This window comes from Mytilus californianus, unplaced genomic scaffold (assembly GCF_021869535.1).
Source record: "Mytilus californianus isolate M0D057914Y unplaced genomic scaffold, xbMytCali1.0.p SCAF_7, whole genome shotgun sequence".
Taxonomy (NCBI): Eukaryota; Metazoa; Mollusca; class Bivalvia; order Mytilida; family Mytilidae; genus Mytilus; species Mytilus californianus.
The window spans coordinates 26,317,383-26,336,787 of NW_026262723.1; the positions used below are offsets into that span (position 1 = coordinate 26,317,383).

Consider the following 19,405-nt stretch of genomic DNA (forward strand, 5'->3'; position numbering starts at 1 on the left):
GAACACTCAGGACAGAGAAATACATAAACAAATAATATAATAGTACATTACAATATGAATACCAACGGACACCTTCCATTAATTTACGACAGTACACAGATACCACAATATAATTATGTAATTTGCGTCACATGAAAGTCTCAACGCCACAAACAGTGACATCACAGGTAAATTTCTAAAAATAGATTAATTTTGTAATGGTGTTATTTTATGTATTTTCTAACCATTCCAAGAATATTAATACATACTTGTGTTAGTAATGGTGTAAATATATGTATTTTCGAACCATGTCGGTTTTTCTTCTAAATCAAAACGGTGTAAAACAAATAAATCCTGTGCATATAGTTGCTTTAAACCAAAAATCATATAAATGAACTAGCTGATTAATTATTTTAGCTTTTACATACACATAGAAAATAAAAATAAGAATAGAATTCATACCACAAACGATAACACATAACACAATATCCAACTAGACTTATAAAAGACACATCATAACTAAATAAATGAATGTTGGATGTATAAATACCGAGACACGTCTAATGGCAATGCGAATTCACACTCGGTAAAACAGTCATATTCTTTAATAGGTTTCGTTTGGTACTTAGCAGGCCAGACAACGTAGATGGTAAACCACAATCTAAGACGTGGTAAAAATGTCGTTAGCTAGTTTAGACACAGACACATCGAATAGATCAACCAATTCGTGATGTTGTCCATAAAATTTTCGGAGTGTCATTCTTAATCTTTCCTCCTCATAACTCTGTTGGAGCAGTTTCTGCGTAAGTAGCAATCCCATACTATTTGGTTAACTATTAAAAGCCCGAAATGATAAAATTTGAAATGATTCAAACAAAAACAAAAATTAACGGCCGGCTTTCTGCCTAAACAAACGACGAAAAACATATATTACAGACAGAAACGAACGACAGCCATTGAATGGGAGACTCTTTAGCTGGGATAGGTACATAATGAATGTACCGGATTTAACATGTTTGTTAACATCCAACGCTTCCCCTAATCTTTGAGATAGGTGAACCAAAAAAATTGTAAGAACAGACTGTAAATATCGGTTGGAAAGGGCTTGACTTATCAGATCGTCACGATTGCATTTTAAATTCCGGGACCAGTCAAACATGATATGTTTGAAATTAAGCTACTTTATGCAAAATGTGATGTACACATTTGAACCACTAACGAAAACCAACTGATTATTTAAACATGAATACATGTTACATGTTTAATGGTTTTCGAAAGTTTTACGGACGCCATTCTGTGTTGGTTTACCGTTATAGAATATCAGTTTACAGATCACCACTGACATATTCCAACTACCGTAACCACAATCCCGTGATCTTTTAAATTACCGAATGGTAATTGTCACCGAGTTTGTGCTTGCCGTGATGCACTACTTGAGCAGGATCTGCCTACCCTTCCAGACTACCTGGGATCAACCACAGTTTTTGGTTTGGGTTTGTTAAGCTGCTTCGTTAATTTTATATGTTGTGTCTGTGGACTTATTTGTCTTTTCTTCGTTGTTCATATTTTGATATGGTGTTTTTCTTCAATTTATGAGTTTTTAATGTTCCTTGAGCATCCTTCGCCTCTTTTTTAAATTATTTACCATGTAATCAAAATACGTTTTATACATTTATGTAACATGATTCCAATTGTTTTACTGAAGCTTTTAAATCAATTACGTAATTTATTCAATTGATTGTTATGGATCTTTAATTTAACAATAGCAAATGCTATTTAATCATTCCATCACCAGCATGTAGCTGTTACTTCGGTACTGGTATGAAAATACGTATATTGTGTTTTCAAAATTTGCTGTTACAAAATTTTGGAAATTATTTTAAAATTAAGGACTATATCTCGCTCATACAAAGTTCTGATTCCTTGCCCGATCTTGGCTATACTTTTTGTCATTTTTGGTTTATAAGCTCATCATTAATTTAATAAGTTTTGGATTTTCAATTATTTTGGCATCCAGTATCACTGAAGAGACATTTATTGTCAAAATGCGAATCTAGTGCAAAATAATTGGTACCGATAATGTTATAACAGTTGTTTCCGATTTGTGATGACCCTACTTTTCTGATGTATATAAGACATAGAGTGAACAAAATACTTTTTAATATTTGAATACCGTAAAAGGTGTCGTTGCCCATATCACATGCATCCAATTTTGAATTCCTTCTCGTTTTGCCAGTATATGTAGTTCCTGGTCTCGAATTTCTAGAATGCACTTCTCAAAACATTCCTCCCATGCATACATCTTTAAAACCTAAAAACAAGTGTTAAACTTAATAAAGATTGTCTTCTGGTATGACTTTTATTGATGATAGGCTATACTGTTTATAACGTACACACAATTTTTCTCCTATCTCATATAGTCTGAGAAATGACACAAAAGGGCTTATCAATAAGAAGGCCAAACGCGTCTGTAATAAAATAAAACCATTCTGTACATTCCTGTTTTGTTTTGTACTTTTTTACAGAGGATTAAATACAGATTTTGATGTATATAAGTCACCGAAACTGCAACCCATTTTTTTTTTTAAATTAATAGGTCAAAAGACACTATCGTTTTCATTATGGTCTGTCGCAGTAATGATCTTTTTTGTTCTTTTAAGGTAAAGGGTTATTTTATTATAATTTAATAGAAAGCATTGCTTAAATTACCCATTATAAGGGGCCTCGTTGTCCAAGTAGTCGAACTGCAGTATCACTAGTTAGTCAACACTGAGCTTGTGAGATCGAATCCCGCACATACGGTATGTTCGACTCCAATCTTAATTGATTAGGATTGTCAGTTTTCCTATCAAAGGTCGGTGGTTTTCTCCGGCACTCCGGCTTCCTCCTCCAATAAAAACTGACCGCCATGACATAGCAGAGTAGGGCTGAAAATGGCTTTAAACAACAATCAATCAATTAATCTTTTGCGACGTACTGTAAACTTGTCTTGATTTTAACCATGTTTGAATTAGCATAGGCATAAAGCTATGTACTAATCTTTTTCCATTTATGTATAAAAGAATATTACATAACCAATTCAACAACTAAATGAGAGTTTTGATCCGTTGATGGCCTCTTGCAAGATAATTGTCCGTCCCTATCCTTCATTATCTAATTTTCTAGTGATAGCTAACATACAGGTCCTTCCTCTCGTCTATTCACTTTGATAATTGATTGATCATGCATAGCAACAGAAGTTTACTCTACCAAAAACTCAGTTTCGGTACATTTTGATTTTGTTTTATTTCTATTTTTTTATCTGTTTTTTTTTCTACAATCGATTTAACAAATTTGAACATAGGAATACCATCTTATTGTCGAATCGTTGAAGTAGATTTGTTTTTGTTTTTGTTTTTGTATGTTCGCAATACTCATGAATTATTCGCCAATTGCTGATCTGCAAACACAATCTAATACATAAATAAATCTTTGAACACAGATAAACATGAAACTGTAACTCATGGAAACGGAAACATTTAAACGAAAATAACAAGTATCTATGCTGTCTGTTATACGTACTTTAATCCCATTCAAAACTTCATTCATCTTTTTGATTCTTGCGTCTTTTAAATCCATGCTCTCTAACTATAAAGATAAAAGAAATCAAACCTATCCAGGGGCACTGTTAATACCATCCGTATGCAAAATCGCGTAAATTATTGTGTGATCGCTATTCAGACTATTTTTTGAAACTATAGAAAAAAGTCATATATCAAAAATACAGATCTCCAAGGAACATTCAAAACGGAAACTCTCTTATGAAATGTCAAAATCAGAAGCTCAAATACGCTAAACAGATGGAAACCAACTGTCAAATTACTTCGTTAAGGCGTTTTCTTATTAATTACATGTAATATTATTATCATTTCCTTATTGTGGATTAAACCTGGTTTGGTAGCTAGCTAGACCTCTCACTTATATGACATTCGCATAGAATTCCGTAATATTGACAACAATGAGTGAACAAAACAAACAGACATAATAGATAAAATGTCAAAAATTGGGGCACAGCAGTCAAGATTACTGTGGATTCATTATTATTGGTGGGATACCAATTTTTGTGGATTTCGTGGGTAAAGTTGAACCGGGAATTTAAATGTTCAACGAATTACACAATTTCCATAGGCTTGTATGCAGACCTTGGCAAAACCACAAAATCAAATATCCACCAACACACATTATTTTCTCAAACCACTAAAATTGGTATTCACGAAAATAAATGAATCCACAGTATGTTATAATCTTAAGCACTGTAAAATAAAACAACTATGTCAACAAAGAAACACATGAAAAACGAATGTGTCTGAGGACACGAATGCCCTGCTCAAGCTTTGCAACGAAAATAAGACGGGCAGAAAGACGGAAAGACGGAATGATGGAAAGATAAGAAGACAGAAAGACGGACGAACGGTCAAGAGTAACATTTAATGCCCCCGTCGCGTACGTCGTGGGTATATGCATGGCATATAGACACTCTATAGACAAAGCACATAAGCAAAAATGAAAACCAAAAATACAGAAAATAACTGTAGCACAATGGCGGGATATATGAATACGGAGCCACACCAAAAAGATATAACCAAAAATGGACTAAACAGTAATGGAGTTTTCAATGAGGAATGATTCCAGGAACAAACATCTAACAACTTGAAAAACTCAAAAGGTATATGACAAACAGGAACTCATTAGGAACGGCTAAGTCCACATAACGTCACCTTGTCTGAGAGAGTTGGAGCCTTAGTTATTAATAATTTATAAGTATTCTGAAACTTACTTGCAAATGCTTTGACTTCCTCATCAACACAAAATTAACTGGTACCAATAACAGTACAATTATAAGTCCAACAAAGACGGAAGATCCTGAAATATATGAATATGAATATATAAAATAGAGATAATACCACGTCATCACTGCATTTATCACTGTGACGTACTACCGTTTTTCAATAACAACGCATCAGAAACAATATACATTAACATTCTGTAAATAAGATCTTTTACGTAAATTAAACATGAGTTTATATATATATATAAATTGTACTGTATTTCGGCAATTACACATTTGATATATATTGTCTATTACTGGAGTTTATGTAATGCTTTTTTTCAACACATGGGTGGTTGACACTTTTTTTTATTAAAATTACCTAAGGTCTGCCACAGGAAGTAGAAAGACATAGAAAATAACAGAGGAACGGCCCATACTTCATTTAAACTCCACATACAGTTTCCTATCTTTTCAGCATCAACTGACATCAAGTTGATGATCTCGCCAACAGTAGAATCTTGTTTAGCTGCATTGGTAAGTCTCAGAGTCTAAATAATAAAACAAATCCGATATGGTTAATTCATACATATTTCTTAAACCATAAAATATTCACTCACCCAGTTACACCGGATTTGTACTAACATGAACAATACGACGGGTCCAACATGTGCGGCATGATCTGCTTACCCTTCCGGAGCACCTTAGATTACCCCCAGTTTTTGATGGAGTTCGTTTTACCCAGTCTTTGGTTTTCTATGTTGTGTTTTGTGTACTGTTGTTTGTCTGTTTCTCTTCTTCTTTTTTTAGCCATGACGTTTTTCGTTCATTTTCGACTTATGCGTTTGCATGTCCCTTTGGTATCCTTCGCCTCTCTTCTTCTTCTTAGTCTAACATCGAAAAAACATTTAAATATGTGATTGTAGCAAAGAAATATCTAAAAAGTATATGGTACATTGTAATCAATGTAAACATTCGAATACCCCAATATTTTTTTTTAAACATCGGGAAAAATCTATAAAATAAGAATATTGAAGTGAAATGGTTGTTTTTATAAAAAGTAAACTAACAAAAATACTCCAATGAAAATTCAAAACTGAATGTCCTTTATCAAATTCTTCATGTTTCTTTTTTTCACGTCTGATATTAAAGATACGAACTCTCTTTAAATCGTGCACCTGCGTTCACTATTATGATTTGATAATTTACTTGTGCTGATTGTAAATAGTTTTATTATGAATTGAACATGTACATTTTCACCTATTAACATAACAAACGTAACGTGATGGTCCTCAGCACAAAGAAGCAAATCCCAACTCTTCCCAGAGCATCTTCGTTTCACCCGCTTTTGATAAGCTCATATTGTTTAACTTATAGTTTTATGGGTAGTATTTCTAGAACTTTTTTGCATTTTTCTCTCTATTAACCATGGTTTGGTCTATCATTTCAGTCGTAATTTTGTTTGTGTCCTGTTATCTATTTAACACCTTATACGCAATACTTATTTATGTCGAATCCTTTACAAACCTTTTTATAGATAACAGCAGTAAGAGCTACCCAGTTACTCCTTCCTGCTTCTTGTGTTTCCTTAATATGAAGATTCAAAACTACTGATTTGAATATTGTAACAGAAAACATAAGGATAGCGAGTATGTAACCTTTCCAGATCTCTTCCTTTCTATCTTTTGTTATGCCTATTAGAAGTCTATAATGATAAAAAAATGGAATACAAATTTGATAAAACCTTTGACAATTTGTATTGCTTTAAAAAGAACAAATAAAATGCAGATAAAACAATGCGAACTGTGTCATATTGCTTACTAGTAATATCCTGCTCTAGGTTTTTGATAAACAGGAAATGGACCAATGGTGGATGAGAAAATGAATCATATAGTAAAACAAGATATCAAACTTTAGAAAGTTCTGAATCGTAGTGTCTGAGGAAAATACAACAGTTTATGCTATTATCTGCAAGAATATAATAAATGTTCGACTCAAATAAAGATATATAATACAAACATGAATAGAAAATAAGAAGATGTGGTATGATTTTCTGGTAGACAACTATTCACCTGATTTTAAGTGACGTGGATTAACACAAATATAGGTTACCATACAACCTTGAACCACTTCATGGGCCTGAACATCAGGGATTATCATTGGTTGTTGTCTGTTATATATATTTTCTTGTTTTGTCTATACAGTATGGGAATCGCTCATTGAAGGCGACGCTGAATAACATAAGCTGATAGATCATTTAAATGTTATGAGCAACAAAAAAATATGTGATCTCCTAATCGGCAAACATCGGCCAAATTCGCTATTTTCCTGAAAGGGATTTTTATTTTTATTTGAGGAAAACCTGATATTTTTGTTTGGTCTCAAGATGATAAGGTTATTCAAAGGTGTATTCAGTTTTTATGGTTTAGATAGATAAGTTCCTCAATGTACTGAAGTTGTTCCCAGCATGGTATATACCCAGGAATGCATTATGTATCCTAATTTTAATGATGGGGAAAAAATGTGTCAAACACAATAAACACACCAATCCACATACATGAAGTCAAACCTTACCTTAGAATATATGGAAAGGCGAATTCGGCAAAATGATACAATAGTTTGTAAAAAGCTGACAGCAACAAAGCAGGTCCAGATGCTTTAATAATACAATTAAGGAGATTTGCCTTAATTTGTTTCTCAACATTGTTTGTTGTTGTCTGAATCTTTCGCTTTTCCTGGGATTGTCTCTCCCTAGAAAAGAAAATGTTAAAAAAAAATTATCCCATTGTTTTTTCATGAATTAAATCAAGAATTATTTCCATATATACTCAACATTTTCTAATTTTTTTTTTAATTACTGCCTATGAAAACAAAGCAATAACCAACAGATCAATCGACTACACATGCTGTTTCAGATTATATATTGCTTCCGGTTTCGTTGACTTCTATGTCGACGTATACTTTAGTTTCTAGTTGTGGTGAATGTGCTTATGCATCCATTTTAAGTTATTTGAAAAGGTTTTCAACACACACACCTCAATTTTTTATTGATCGTCAAAATGTTGGAAATGTTGCTTTGTGCCGGTAAACAAATTAGTTTGTATTTTCCCTTTCATTCTTTTAGATATTGGACCTGATCTTTTATTATTGTCAAAGCGTATGGCTCCATTAATCATCAATGTGAATTTTTCATATTTAGATTCATTTCACTGATTAAATTTGTTTTAAAGTTATATTACTTAATCTTTAACTTTGTACATAAATTAAAGTAGATTAATTAGTTGGTTAAGTTTTGTTGTTAAACGCCACTTTCAGTACTATTGGATAAATTGTTGCGGTCAGTTGTTCTATTGGTCGAGGAAGCCGCAGGGAAAACCCGACCTTCTGCAAGAAAACTGACAATCCTTTTCAACTTAGATTTGATTCGAACGCACCTGCCACGTGCACTGTTTGAAGGCTAGCAATACAGTAGATAAACTACTCGGAGCACTAGGCCACGTCGAGGCCTCTAAATGAAAGCAATTCATGTTTATAAAAACAATAATTTTCTAGTGACCAGTATATATCCTGTATATATTTTTTTAAATATATAGTTCTATTTAACCTTGTAGCTTTTTCAACCTCCTCTTCCCAGTACTTTTCAAAAATAGGAATGATATTTGTAGATACATTTCCAGGTGTTAAGGGCCATACATCTGATTGTTCTAGATTATGCTTGTATCCATGCAGGACCAATCTGTTGAAAATTAATCAAAATCTATACTCATGATGTTGATGGTAGTATCTAAAATGTGAAAACAAAATGCAAAAAAAAAATTGAATTTGCAAGCGTACACATGGTGCTATGAACTATGAATGCAAAACGTTAGCGGCTCTTTACAATTGCTCTTTGAGCTACTAAGAGGTGGATTATTTAAAGGCAAATATTCTGTCAAAATAACATCTTCCTCTTTTTAGTTAACATTCCAAAGTCCGAATCAATTTTATTGATTATTTTCAATTGAACCCTATATAAACAACAATCAAATAAAATCTCAACAACAGAATGATTAATCTGGGTTTCAGCAGGAGCAAAAGTCCTCAAGTAAACTTAGTAATACTACAAATTACCAATAATACTGTCAACAAACAAGCAATGTAGGCTTATCTTAAAAATGAAAAAAATATATATATATTTTAGTATAAATACATTTGCCTTAAATATAATGTCTGTCTTGTCTACATTTCTTGTTTGTCCCAGTTTTCCATACTCTTATTAAATATTTAGCAATATCAATTATCCCGTTACTGTTACATTATTTGTTTGTACTTCTATTAAAAAAATCTTTACATTCGTCAAAGACTCAAATCTTAATTTCAGATGAATTCATCTCAAATCCCTTTGTTTTCCTAATACTAACGGTGTTACCCAACTCCATGTGAGCTGAGACAAATAAGATGCTTTAATTTCTGGAGAAACGTCTTTGTCTGCATTACCCTAGAAGAGAGAAACAAAACAACCTGTAAACAAATGTTAAGCTAGCAATTAAGGCAGTGACTAGCCGTTACCCTAAACTTGTTTCCAGGGAAGTTATCCTGAAATCAGCTGTATATTGTACATATCACATGTACACACATACTATTTTACTTAATGATATAAAAATATTGATTTTCATTCATTTACTGATTATAGTATTAAGATAAACAAAATATATAGGTTTATTTAATTTCCCAGTTTTCAATATTGGCGTATAGGTTATTATCAGTTTGCATACAACCAAACAATTGTTACATGTATATTTCCTAGCATCCATATTCTTTGCTAGCATAATTTCTTTGCACCATATAAGATTAAAGATAAGACTTCAGACAAACCTTTTGAAAAGACTGGTCTGTTCCCAGAATCTGTTTTAAAACCAGTATTACAGATTCTATCAAGTAGATACTAATCAACACGCAATACAGTTGCGTTGTCCACTCTGTAAGTTGTAGTTCCCATTTGTTCTGAAATTATAAGAAGTACTTGAATATCAGATTGCTAATACAAATGCAGCTGGCAACATTGGTAGAGTGAAAATAAAAAATAGTTTGATGTCAACAACTTTTGTAATAAACAACAAGAAACAAGAACATCAAGCTCGATTAACCTTTTTTGCAAATATTTTCCTTTTTTTAAGAATAACTTCAAAATATTTATTTAAGATTGGAAACTTACCCCCATTACAAAGACTTTATTTTTGGAATTATAACTTTTTATGTGCGTTATTAAAAAGAACATTTAATTTCATCAACTAAAACAATTATTCAGGACTATAATTTTTAAAATATTCCGCACTTTTATGAATGAATATATACTTTTAAATCTATTTTAATATACATGATATATGGGATTTATTCAAACTTGTGGGGAATTTAAGAAAAACAAATCGTTTAGAATTGACAATCCATAAAGCCCTACATCAACAGTGGTATCTGTTCTTTTATGAATAATATATGTAGACGAAATTCCGAAACTGCAGAAAAGTCCAAATATTCGGAAAAATCTGTACTTTCTCTTTTTCTTCATCTGTGTTTTATGAGATTCATCTTGTATTATTATCTGAAAAGAATAATGAATTTCATTTTATTCATGAGTAAAAACTGTTAATTAAGAAATGATTGCGTGCATATATTATCGATTTTTTTTGGAATTTAAAAAAATGTGTGATTAGTTATTGCGATTTATGGATAATCCTCATACAGATATAAAAAAATCAGAATGCCAGTTCTTATTATTGCGATACGGACTCAATCAAATTTTTCGCATTATACAAATTTCGCAATAACTTGTGAATTAAAATAAGGTTGAATGCAGCATGATAAGTTTGTACTTTAAACTGGAATAAAAATGTCCCCCGCGTTGCACATATTTCATCTATCCAAGGTTTAAGGGCAATAACTAAAAAAAGCACTGTGTTTGTTTTTTGAAACTTTTTATTAATATCTTAAGAGAAATGAAGGCTTCAGACAATGTCAGAGGAAATGCAATGTGATTTCCATTATGATTTATATTTCCAAGGGGCATAACTCGTTAAAAATATTTGATCAAAACTTATTTTCAAAACGTGTCAAAGACATTGCTGAAATAAACCTATTATATAAGTTTCATAAAATCTGGCAAGAATTGAACACATGAGAGCGATAACATTGCAATTTTCCGTATAATCAATATTTTCAAGGGGAATAACTCTTTTAAAAATAATCAATCGGCACTGATTTTTGAACTCTTTAAAAACATTCATGATAAAAACCTTTAATATAAATTTTATAAACATCAGGCAAGAACTGTACACATTAGAGCGCTCATAAGGCAATTTCCCATATAATTAATATTTCCAAGGGGCATAACTCTTTTAAAAATTATTGATTGGCATTGATTTTCAAATCGATAATAAGGAGTGGAAAAACAAAAACCAAAACTGTAAGGAAAATTGAAAACGAAAAGTCCCTAAACAAATGGCAACATCAAATGCTCAAACACATCAAACGAATTGAGAACAACTGTCATATTCCTGACTAGGTACAGGCTTTTCCCAATGTGGAAAATGGTGGATTCCATCTGGTTTTATAGCTTGCTAGACATTTCACTAACTAAACGACACTCTAATTTTGTAAGGCACAAAAGTAAATTAGATATCCGTTGTATTCACAAGGTCGCTATTGTGTGAAGATATTATAAACGATTCACCAACAGATTTTAACACGGAGCAACACGAATGATTACGCTAATACATCAGAATGTGTTTACCCTATTTGAATGCCAAATATTGAAAGAGTACGTTTTTATCATTTTTTGTTATTCTGCCTAAACGTTTTTGGTATATTTTTTTATTTTTTTTTGTCTCTGTGTCATTTTGTAAATGGTTTTGCATTGTTTGGCCTCTTGTTGTTTTATTGACGTTTGCCTATCATTCCTTTTTATTTATGTACATTGAATAAAGGTAATAAAAAGAATTCATACCGTTGTCAAAATTATACTTATTGATAAAATAAAACCATCAGGAGACTTTTCTCCAAACAAAATGTCATGAATATCTCTCAATCCAATAGATATACTTAGTATCCCTATCAGTGTGATGAATACTGCTAAAATCTAAAATAAAAGAAATACACAATTTGAGTGATTTGTTTTAATTTTATTTCGTTACTGTCAAATCATAAACAAAATGATATAAGACAAAATAAATGGGGAATGTGTCCATGGGACACAGATAATGCCCCCGCTTGTGTATAATGTTATACAGGGACGTAACCCAAGAAAGGCGAAAGTGACGCTACCCAAATTCATACTTGATCTGAGTATTGTGGAAATAAGGATTGTGTATAAGCTTTATTATATTTGGTTGAGGCAAACTTATATTATAGAATGGAAATGAAAAAATCAGCAATTTTTCCATTTGTAAAGGGACATAACTCTAGAAAGGTAAAAGTGACACCACCCAAATTCAAATTTGATCTGTGTTTTGTGGTAATAAGCATTATGTATAAGTTTCATAACATTTGGTTGAGGCTAACTAAAGTTAGAGGACGGAAACAAACCAATTTTGGGACGTACGGACGGTCGGACGGACGAACGTACAGACGGATAAGGTTTAAACTTAATGCTCCATCCGCTGCAGCGGGGGCATAAAAACACTTTTGGCGTATCTTTTGTGTTGATGTTTTTTTCGTCTCCGTAAAACTATAAACACAATATAATAGGGGAAAACAGTCAATGGACTGAACGTAATATTTAGTGTAAGCTCTTAGTGTCACAAGAAGTCGATAAGTGTAGACAGTTGTCCAATTTACTGTGTATGGTTCAGACGGTTAATTCAAGAGTGTTCGACTTTTTAAAATTTCTTATCGCTCTACATCACAAGTTATCACTGTTCCACATTATTGTATGTTGTAAAATTGCTTACGTAAACATGTAACGGGTTGTTTTCTGTGACAATATCTTGTTGTAATAACATGAACATCATATGCCTTTGTTATAATTTTGTATATAATGTAAATATGAGTTGTTGAATAAATAATCAGCACAATGCACCTTGAATGCATGCAATAAAATAACGTTTCTTATTTAAATAGAAGACTAGAAAGTGACCAGCGCACTGGATTATTCACACTTCACAAGATTGCTTTAACTTAACCACGGGTTGAATGAGAAGACGTATAATGCAAGCATTTGAAAATATCAACTCAACAACTAACACCACACCGTTTATTGACTTAGTCACACCATAACTTGTTGAAATCTACAGGCAAATATGAATTCACTACTAAACGGATGGAACAAGGACGACGAACCAACTCGAAGGATGGTACATAAGAATAAAGAAAATGATTCAGATACTACACCGACATATTTACCCTTTCCTTAAGTTGCTGAGGAAAGCAAACGAAATGAACAACATCCAGTACCAAGCCGTAGGACAACGAACGACAAAGTGAAGAAAGTTAACGTACCTCAAATAAAGACTGTAGCAACTCAGAGTACGCAGACGGAATGATAACGTAATTGTGATCCAATATTCTGACACATCCCTACATTTGTTACACTTTGAATTATATGCTGCCTGTATATGCTGCCTGTATGTGATGTCATGATAATGTTATGTGGCAAGCGTGCTATAATATTTTTCTAGTATGTATCATGTATGATATATTGGTGTATCTTATGCATTATGTGTGCTACTGTGAAAGAACTTTTATTCGTTGGGTATCAATTTTCGTAGTTTTCGTTGATGCATCCAAGAATTTAAGTGTCCAACGAAATAAAACAACTGTTGTCCAAATCAAGACATGGAAAGATCCTCGTGTAGGTTTGATTACATAGATACGGACATAAAGTCTAGGGAATACATCAAATATCAACAAAAGCACTATGAACTATATATATACCACTTCAGACAAGACATTACCCAGTTATTCTTTAAACGTATAAACTGTATGACTTTTAACCTTTTAATTGTCATGAAAAAGAAGTGTTGAGAGATGAAAGTCAGACTTCCGGTGATTATATGCGATAATGAAGTGTTCATTTTATCTCCTCATAATTTTCATACGAAAAAAAACATTCATATTAGGCATGCTTTTATACTTCATAAGAAATAATTCTACAATTCATAGTACATTTGTAGCATTATTTTTATGTTACTGTTTCCTTTAAGTGACATGTTTATGTCTCAATTTACACCTCTGTATATCGTTAATCTGGTGATAATTTTATCTAAGGTTAATAAGTGTAATCACTCGTTTTCAACAATTTAAATGTCTACTTTGCAATTTCCCACAAATCGAGATAATTTGTAGCATAGACGAATCAGCTTATGTCTGAAAGCAATTGTTTTACTAACAAATTTTGATGAATGTTGTCAGTAATGAAAGACGAACAAGTAAGTGAAAAGTGAAAATGAACACCATATTTTGCAATATCCCAGAAATCATTATAAAAACAACTTACGATTTTTTTCAAGAAACTTTGTTTCTATGACTTTAAGTTCTTAATTTTTATTAAGAAAACTAAAATCCACGAATAAGAACCCACGGTCATGTAAACTTTTCTCAAACCACGAAGACTGAAACCCACCAATAAAAATACTTTCACAATGTTTCACAGTATGTGTTGTTACTACTTGCTGATGCGATTTACATTTAGTTTGTTTCCGAAATATGTGCTCTATTGCGGTTAGACTTGCTGTTGATGGCTTAATGTCAATATTATAGAAATATTTCATGTGCATTTAATTGTGTTTGGTAATGTGTCAAAATATTTTTTTTTTTATTCCATCTTTTTTTTTCAGTTTCGAATTTTATAATTTATATAGGTAAATTACATGTAAAATTTTCATTCGAGCGTCACTCTTGATGCTTTGGTTGACGAAACGTCTGGCGTAGACAAATCCTAAATGTCGAACAATCATCTTCCCGAGTATCTAACATGTTGTAAATACTCTTATACCTGTAATTCTAAAATGTGGGTTAATCGGAAGATACTGTTCAGACATTATTAACTATTAACTATATTGATACGAAACATTGTACGATTGTTCTGCCTTAATATTCATTTCATCTAAGAATAAAACAATATTAAGTAAAGCAACACAAATCCAAATTATTTAAGAGAATACGTGTTTATACGATCTTCCATAATAGACTAAACAATATGTAACTCTACGAATAGTTCTCTGAATATACGTATATTCTAAATTAACTCATACTTACGAATTTGTACTGGGCAACAGATGCTTGAAAATTTCGTTTGAAATATAAAAAGTGGAAAGGTGCCGCTAAAACAAACAACACAGGTGTCCATTGTGCTAAATATGATCCCTCTATTAATGTGACCGAATCTTGTACACTTAACTGTGTATTACACACCTAGACAAACAACAATAGAAACTATTACAAACCTTCGCAATATTTCAGATTACTATGTACTATTTTATGCATTATAAATACATGTAACATTAAGAGTAGATTTCGGTATCAATGCGCTATTAAAACTAAGTTGTTTCTTCCTAATGTAAAACATGATAGATACAGAAATTATAAAAGAGAGGCGAAAGATACCAGAGGAACATTCAAACTCATAAGTCGAAAAAATAAACTGATAACGCCATGGCTAAAGAAGAAAAAGACAAACAGATAAACAATAGTACACAAAACACAACATAGAAAACCAAAGCTTGAGCAAACCAAACCCCTACCAAAAACTTGGGGTAAAAATGTAACTGTTGAAAGTGGAGAAACATCGTGTTGCATGAGTTTCTTATGTGGAATCTGTTTCTCTAATTATTTATGACTACATGTAAACAACCTGTATCTTCCTTGTTCAATGATCTGCGAAAAGCTGTGTCAATCATAAATTAGGTGACGTTATTTTTAAGGTCTTTTTGTAACGTCCCAAAAACAAATTCAGAGGAAAACACGTTAATTTGAAATCATTTGAATGAACAACATGTTGATAAGCAAATAATCAACTGTCTTACAAATGTATAAATCGGGTAAAAATCAGAAAAAAACATAGGATACATTTGATGGCATCTGTTGTAAGTATTTGTGCGATTCAAACTGGAAACGAAAACGTCTACTGTTTAATACACTTGACATTAAAAAAAAACTGTTCTGGTATTGTTTAATTATTCGATTTGTGGTATTGTACTTTTCCATGAAAGAAAAAAACCCCGTAAATTGGATAATTGTTATGAAATTATTAAATACATTAGCTGAGTTATGAATAATATCAAGACGGTGTGTTGTTTTACATTTAAGTACCCAAACACTTAGACATATCATATAAGTACTTATGAGTAGTGTTCAGACGGAAGTATAACGAAGATACTTGAACGTACTATATTATTATTGAATTGAAAATCGAAAAGCCTCTAAAAACAAGAAGATGATTTATGATTGCCAATGTGACAACTATCCACCAAAGTGCACATGAAGTGGATGTAAGCAATTATAGGAAATTTGCATATGACCTTCCATACCGTATATTCGGCTATAAAAGGCCCCGACATGAAACATATATAATAATTTAATTGAGAATATTAATGGCCTAATTAATATAAAAAACAACTAAAAAAACAAATATGACAGACATGAACCATCGACAACCACTGAACTACAGGCTCCTGACTTGCGTCAGGCAGATAAAAAGGGGGCGGGTTAAACATGTTTGAAGTCGCCAACCCTCCCCAAGTATATTTTATAAGTTTATAAAAGTTGTATTACTTAAGTAAAACAAAACAAAAAGAAATGTAAATAAATTACAAGACATCAATGATCTTCATGTTACAACATGGCAACTACTAAGAGTTTATTCTTAAATTATTAAATACGTCACCAAGATGTAATATAGCAGTAATCTGTGATTATTGAATCCAATGGTTGAATACATTTTCTGAGTATTTCAACAAATATTGGTCTAGTTTATGTCTGTATTTGATAAAATATGAACCCTCGGCCGTTGGCAATTTTTATCATCGTTATTTTAAGGGTTATTTAGTTGTCCAATTAAATACCCATAGAGCATACATTACCAACCTTCATGATTAGTGCCACGAGTATTTATGGTAATAACAAATATATACAACTAAATAATTTGTATAATTACCGATGCTGAAATAATATTAGTAACATTTCGTTATTTAAAACTCATTCTGCAAAGTACAAGTAATTAGAAAAATAGTTAGATAAAGGTCATTGGAATATTTGAAAAATACATTTCAAAATGGTAAAGTGAGACACTTTTATTTGCGGTTTGCGTCTCTTGTAACTGGACCCTTTTTTATCCCCGTATTAATAGAAATGTTTTAAAGGCTTATTCGTAATTAAGAATAAAAATTAAGAAATAAGAAACATGACCGGTTTGTTTCCGTTTAAGTCAGATGCTTTTGGCTTTGTGTGTGGACATTATCAAATATACCAGGCGTCTAATTGGGCACGCCAGACGTGCGTTTCATTTATTTTAGACTCTAATTGTCGGTTTTACACAACAATAAATGTAGCTTCCCATAACCACCTACACAGCAATAACAAAAATAAGAGCAGAAATAGAAACATCAACAAGACTTCGTGTTTCGACATCCTTTTACCAAGATAGTGTCCGAAATGACGTTCAAAAGTTGTCATCTCCCATCACGTTTTGGTTGAAAGAAAATAATGGCAAATAAATAATGAAAATAATAAAGGACACTGATTAACTACTAGACTATTACATGTATTAGACGAAATAATTTTTATCCCTTGTTTCATCTAGCCTCGTTCAAACGTTTGCGCCTAAATCCCACTTAACTCTTACGCCAATGAGAACCTACAATTTAATTGTGTCCATAATAGTTTGATTAAAAAAACAATTTTGAAGATAATAATTTTAATTGTTGAATGATTAAAAGACAGACTGAGTATGATATATCACACAAGATATTTCTCCTCAGTTTTCAATGTTTCCACTGGACGACAATTTTTAAATTAACCCTTTCAACTGTTCTTTGTTTAATATGCCCAAAACTTGTATAATCCCACCAACATTCCGTAGATGCTTGCCAACTATAGATGAAATCAATTTTATTTCTTAACTTACTTACCGAAAGATTGTTATCCATCGAATACACTGAATTGTTTGATAAAGTGTGAACATACCTCCATATAAAAGTGATGTGTATTTCACCATCAAGGTGAAACACGTTGTTTTATTATCTTTACAAGTAGACAATCCTAAGTTAAAAATAGAAAAAGTAAAATCCAGAGTAGGTGAACCTGCGAACTTAACAATTTGATCTTAATAAACAGATCTAGACAATTTACAACATTTTTATTGTAAACCAAATTTGAGAAACATTAGGTAATACTTTTATGGGTAATTTAAAAACTTTATATTCAATCATATTCATTCTTTTTTGTATAAATATATTAGCACATCTTACAGTTATTACGTTTTTCAATTACATAGTAAGTATAGTATCTATATATGTCAGAAATATATTATATATTTGCGGAAATTGACTAACACCTCCGATTAGGATTATTGTAACCTTATAGGTAGCTCATGAATCGTAGAGCGTAGAAAGGAGCGGACCGAGACACTCAAAAAGCATTTGTCGTGCATGTAGAGTATATTTAATTAAAAAATTATATTAAATTCTGATGAACTTGTACAAAAACTGACCAATTGTACATCTAGTTATGGAAAGTAAAAACACCAAAATCACGTGATCAATATGAAAGTCTACAGAGAAACTAAGCGTTCGAACAGAACGGTTGATAAGAATTAAAACAGGACAACAACATGTTTAACTGATAAAGAGAGTAAAGGATAGTTCACATGAGGGCCTGGTCTTAATTTGAAGTCTCCATTCCGATCAGAAATGGCTGCAAATTTATACATTATGCACAATCAAACGGACATTCCAATTTCTAATGGTTTTATTACGGGTACGCGAAAGTTCAGTATTACCATATCACTTTACCTCGGTCAACCCTGGGAGTCATCTAAATTTGAAGGGAAAATGAGAAGAAATGAGGAGAAAATATCCGAAGTCTTATCCTTCACTGTCTGTACATACAGAACCATTTTAACAACTCTCTAAAAAATATTATAACAAAAATACCGAACTCCAAGGAAAATTCAAAACGGAAAGTTCCTTAATAAATGGCAAAATCAAAAGCTCAAACACATCAAATGAATGGAAAACAACTGTCAATTCTGACTTGGTACAGGCATTTCCTTGTAGAAAATGGTGGATCAAACCTGCTTTTATAGCTGGTTAAACCTCTCATTTGTATGACAGTCGCATACAATTCCATTATATTGACAACATTGTGTGAACAAAACAAACAGACAAATTAGGTCAAAATGTCAAAAATAGGGGTACAGCAGTCAACATTGTGTTATAATCTTAATCATTATTAAAAGAAACAAATATATCAACAAAGAAATACAAAAATGCGTACAGACAAAGCACATAAGAACAAATGAAATACAAGAGTACAACAGTTTACCATATCACAATAACCTAATAACGGGATGTATAAGTACCGAGCCACGCCAAAGGGATATTACCAAAAATGGACTAAACAGTTAAGGTAATAATTTACAAAGACAAATAA

The 19,405-nt window shown here is 31.9% G+C and overlaps 1 protein-coding gene across 2 annotated transcripts in view; it reads right to left on the bottom strand.

Annotated features, from left to right (window-relative positions):
• LOC127708902 (multidrug resistance-associated protein 1-like) overlaps positions 1–18,009 on the bottom strand; it is a 39,949-nt gene extending 21,940 nt beyond the window's left edge. For both annotated transcript variants that reach the window (XM_052214058.1, XM_052214059.1), the window contains exons 1-13: positions 17,884–18,009; positions 15,014–15,169; positions 11,766–11,897; positions 10,224–10,364; positions 9,641–9,769; positions 9,187–9,263; positions 8,391–8,522; positions 7,361–7,537; positions 6,314–6,491; positions 5,169–5,337; positions 4,796–4,881; positions 3,541–3,606; positions 2,153–2,290 (exon numbers count right to left, since the gene is read on the bottom strand). In XM_052214058.1, coding sequence (XP_052070018.1) covers positions 2,153–2,290; positions 3,541–3,606; positions 4,796–4,881; positions 5,169–5,337; positions 6,314–6,491; positions 7,361–7,537; positions 8,391–8,522; positions 9,187–9,263; positions 9,641–9,769; positions 10,224–10,364; positions 11,766–11,897; positions 15,014–15,169; positions 17,884–17,901 — 1,599 coding nt within the window. In that variant the 5' untranslated portion in view covers positions 17,902–18,009. The remainder of the gene's footprint in view (positions 1–2,152; positions 2,291–3,540; positions 3,607–4,795; positions 4,882–5,168; positions 5,338–6,313; positions 6,492–7,360; positions 7,538–8,390; positions 8,523–9,186; positions 9,264–9,640; positions 9,770–10,223; positions 10,365–11,765; positions 11,898–15,013; positions 15,170–17,883) is intronic.
• Between the last annotated feature and the right edge of the window lie 1,396 nt (positions 18,010–19,405).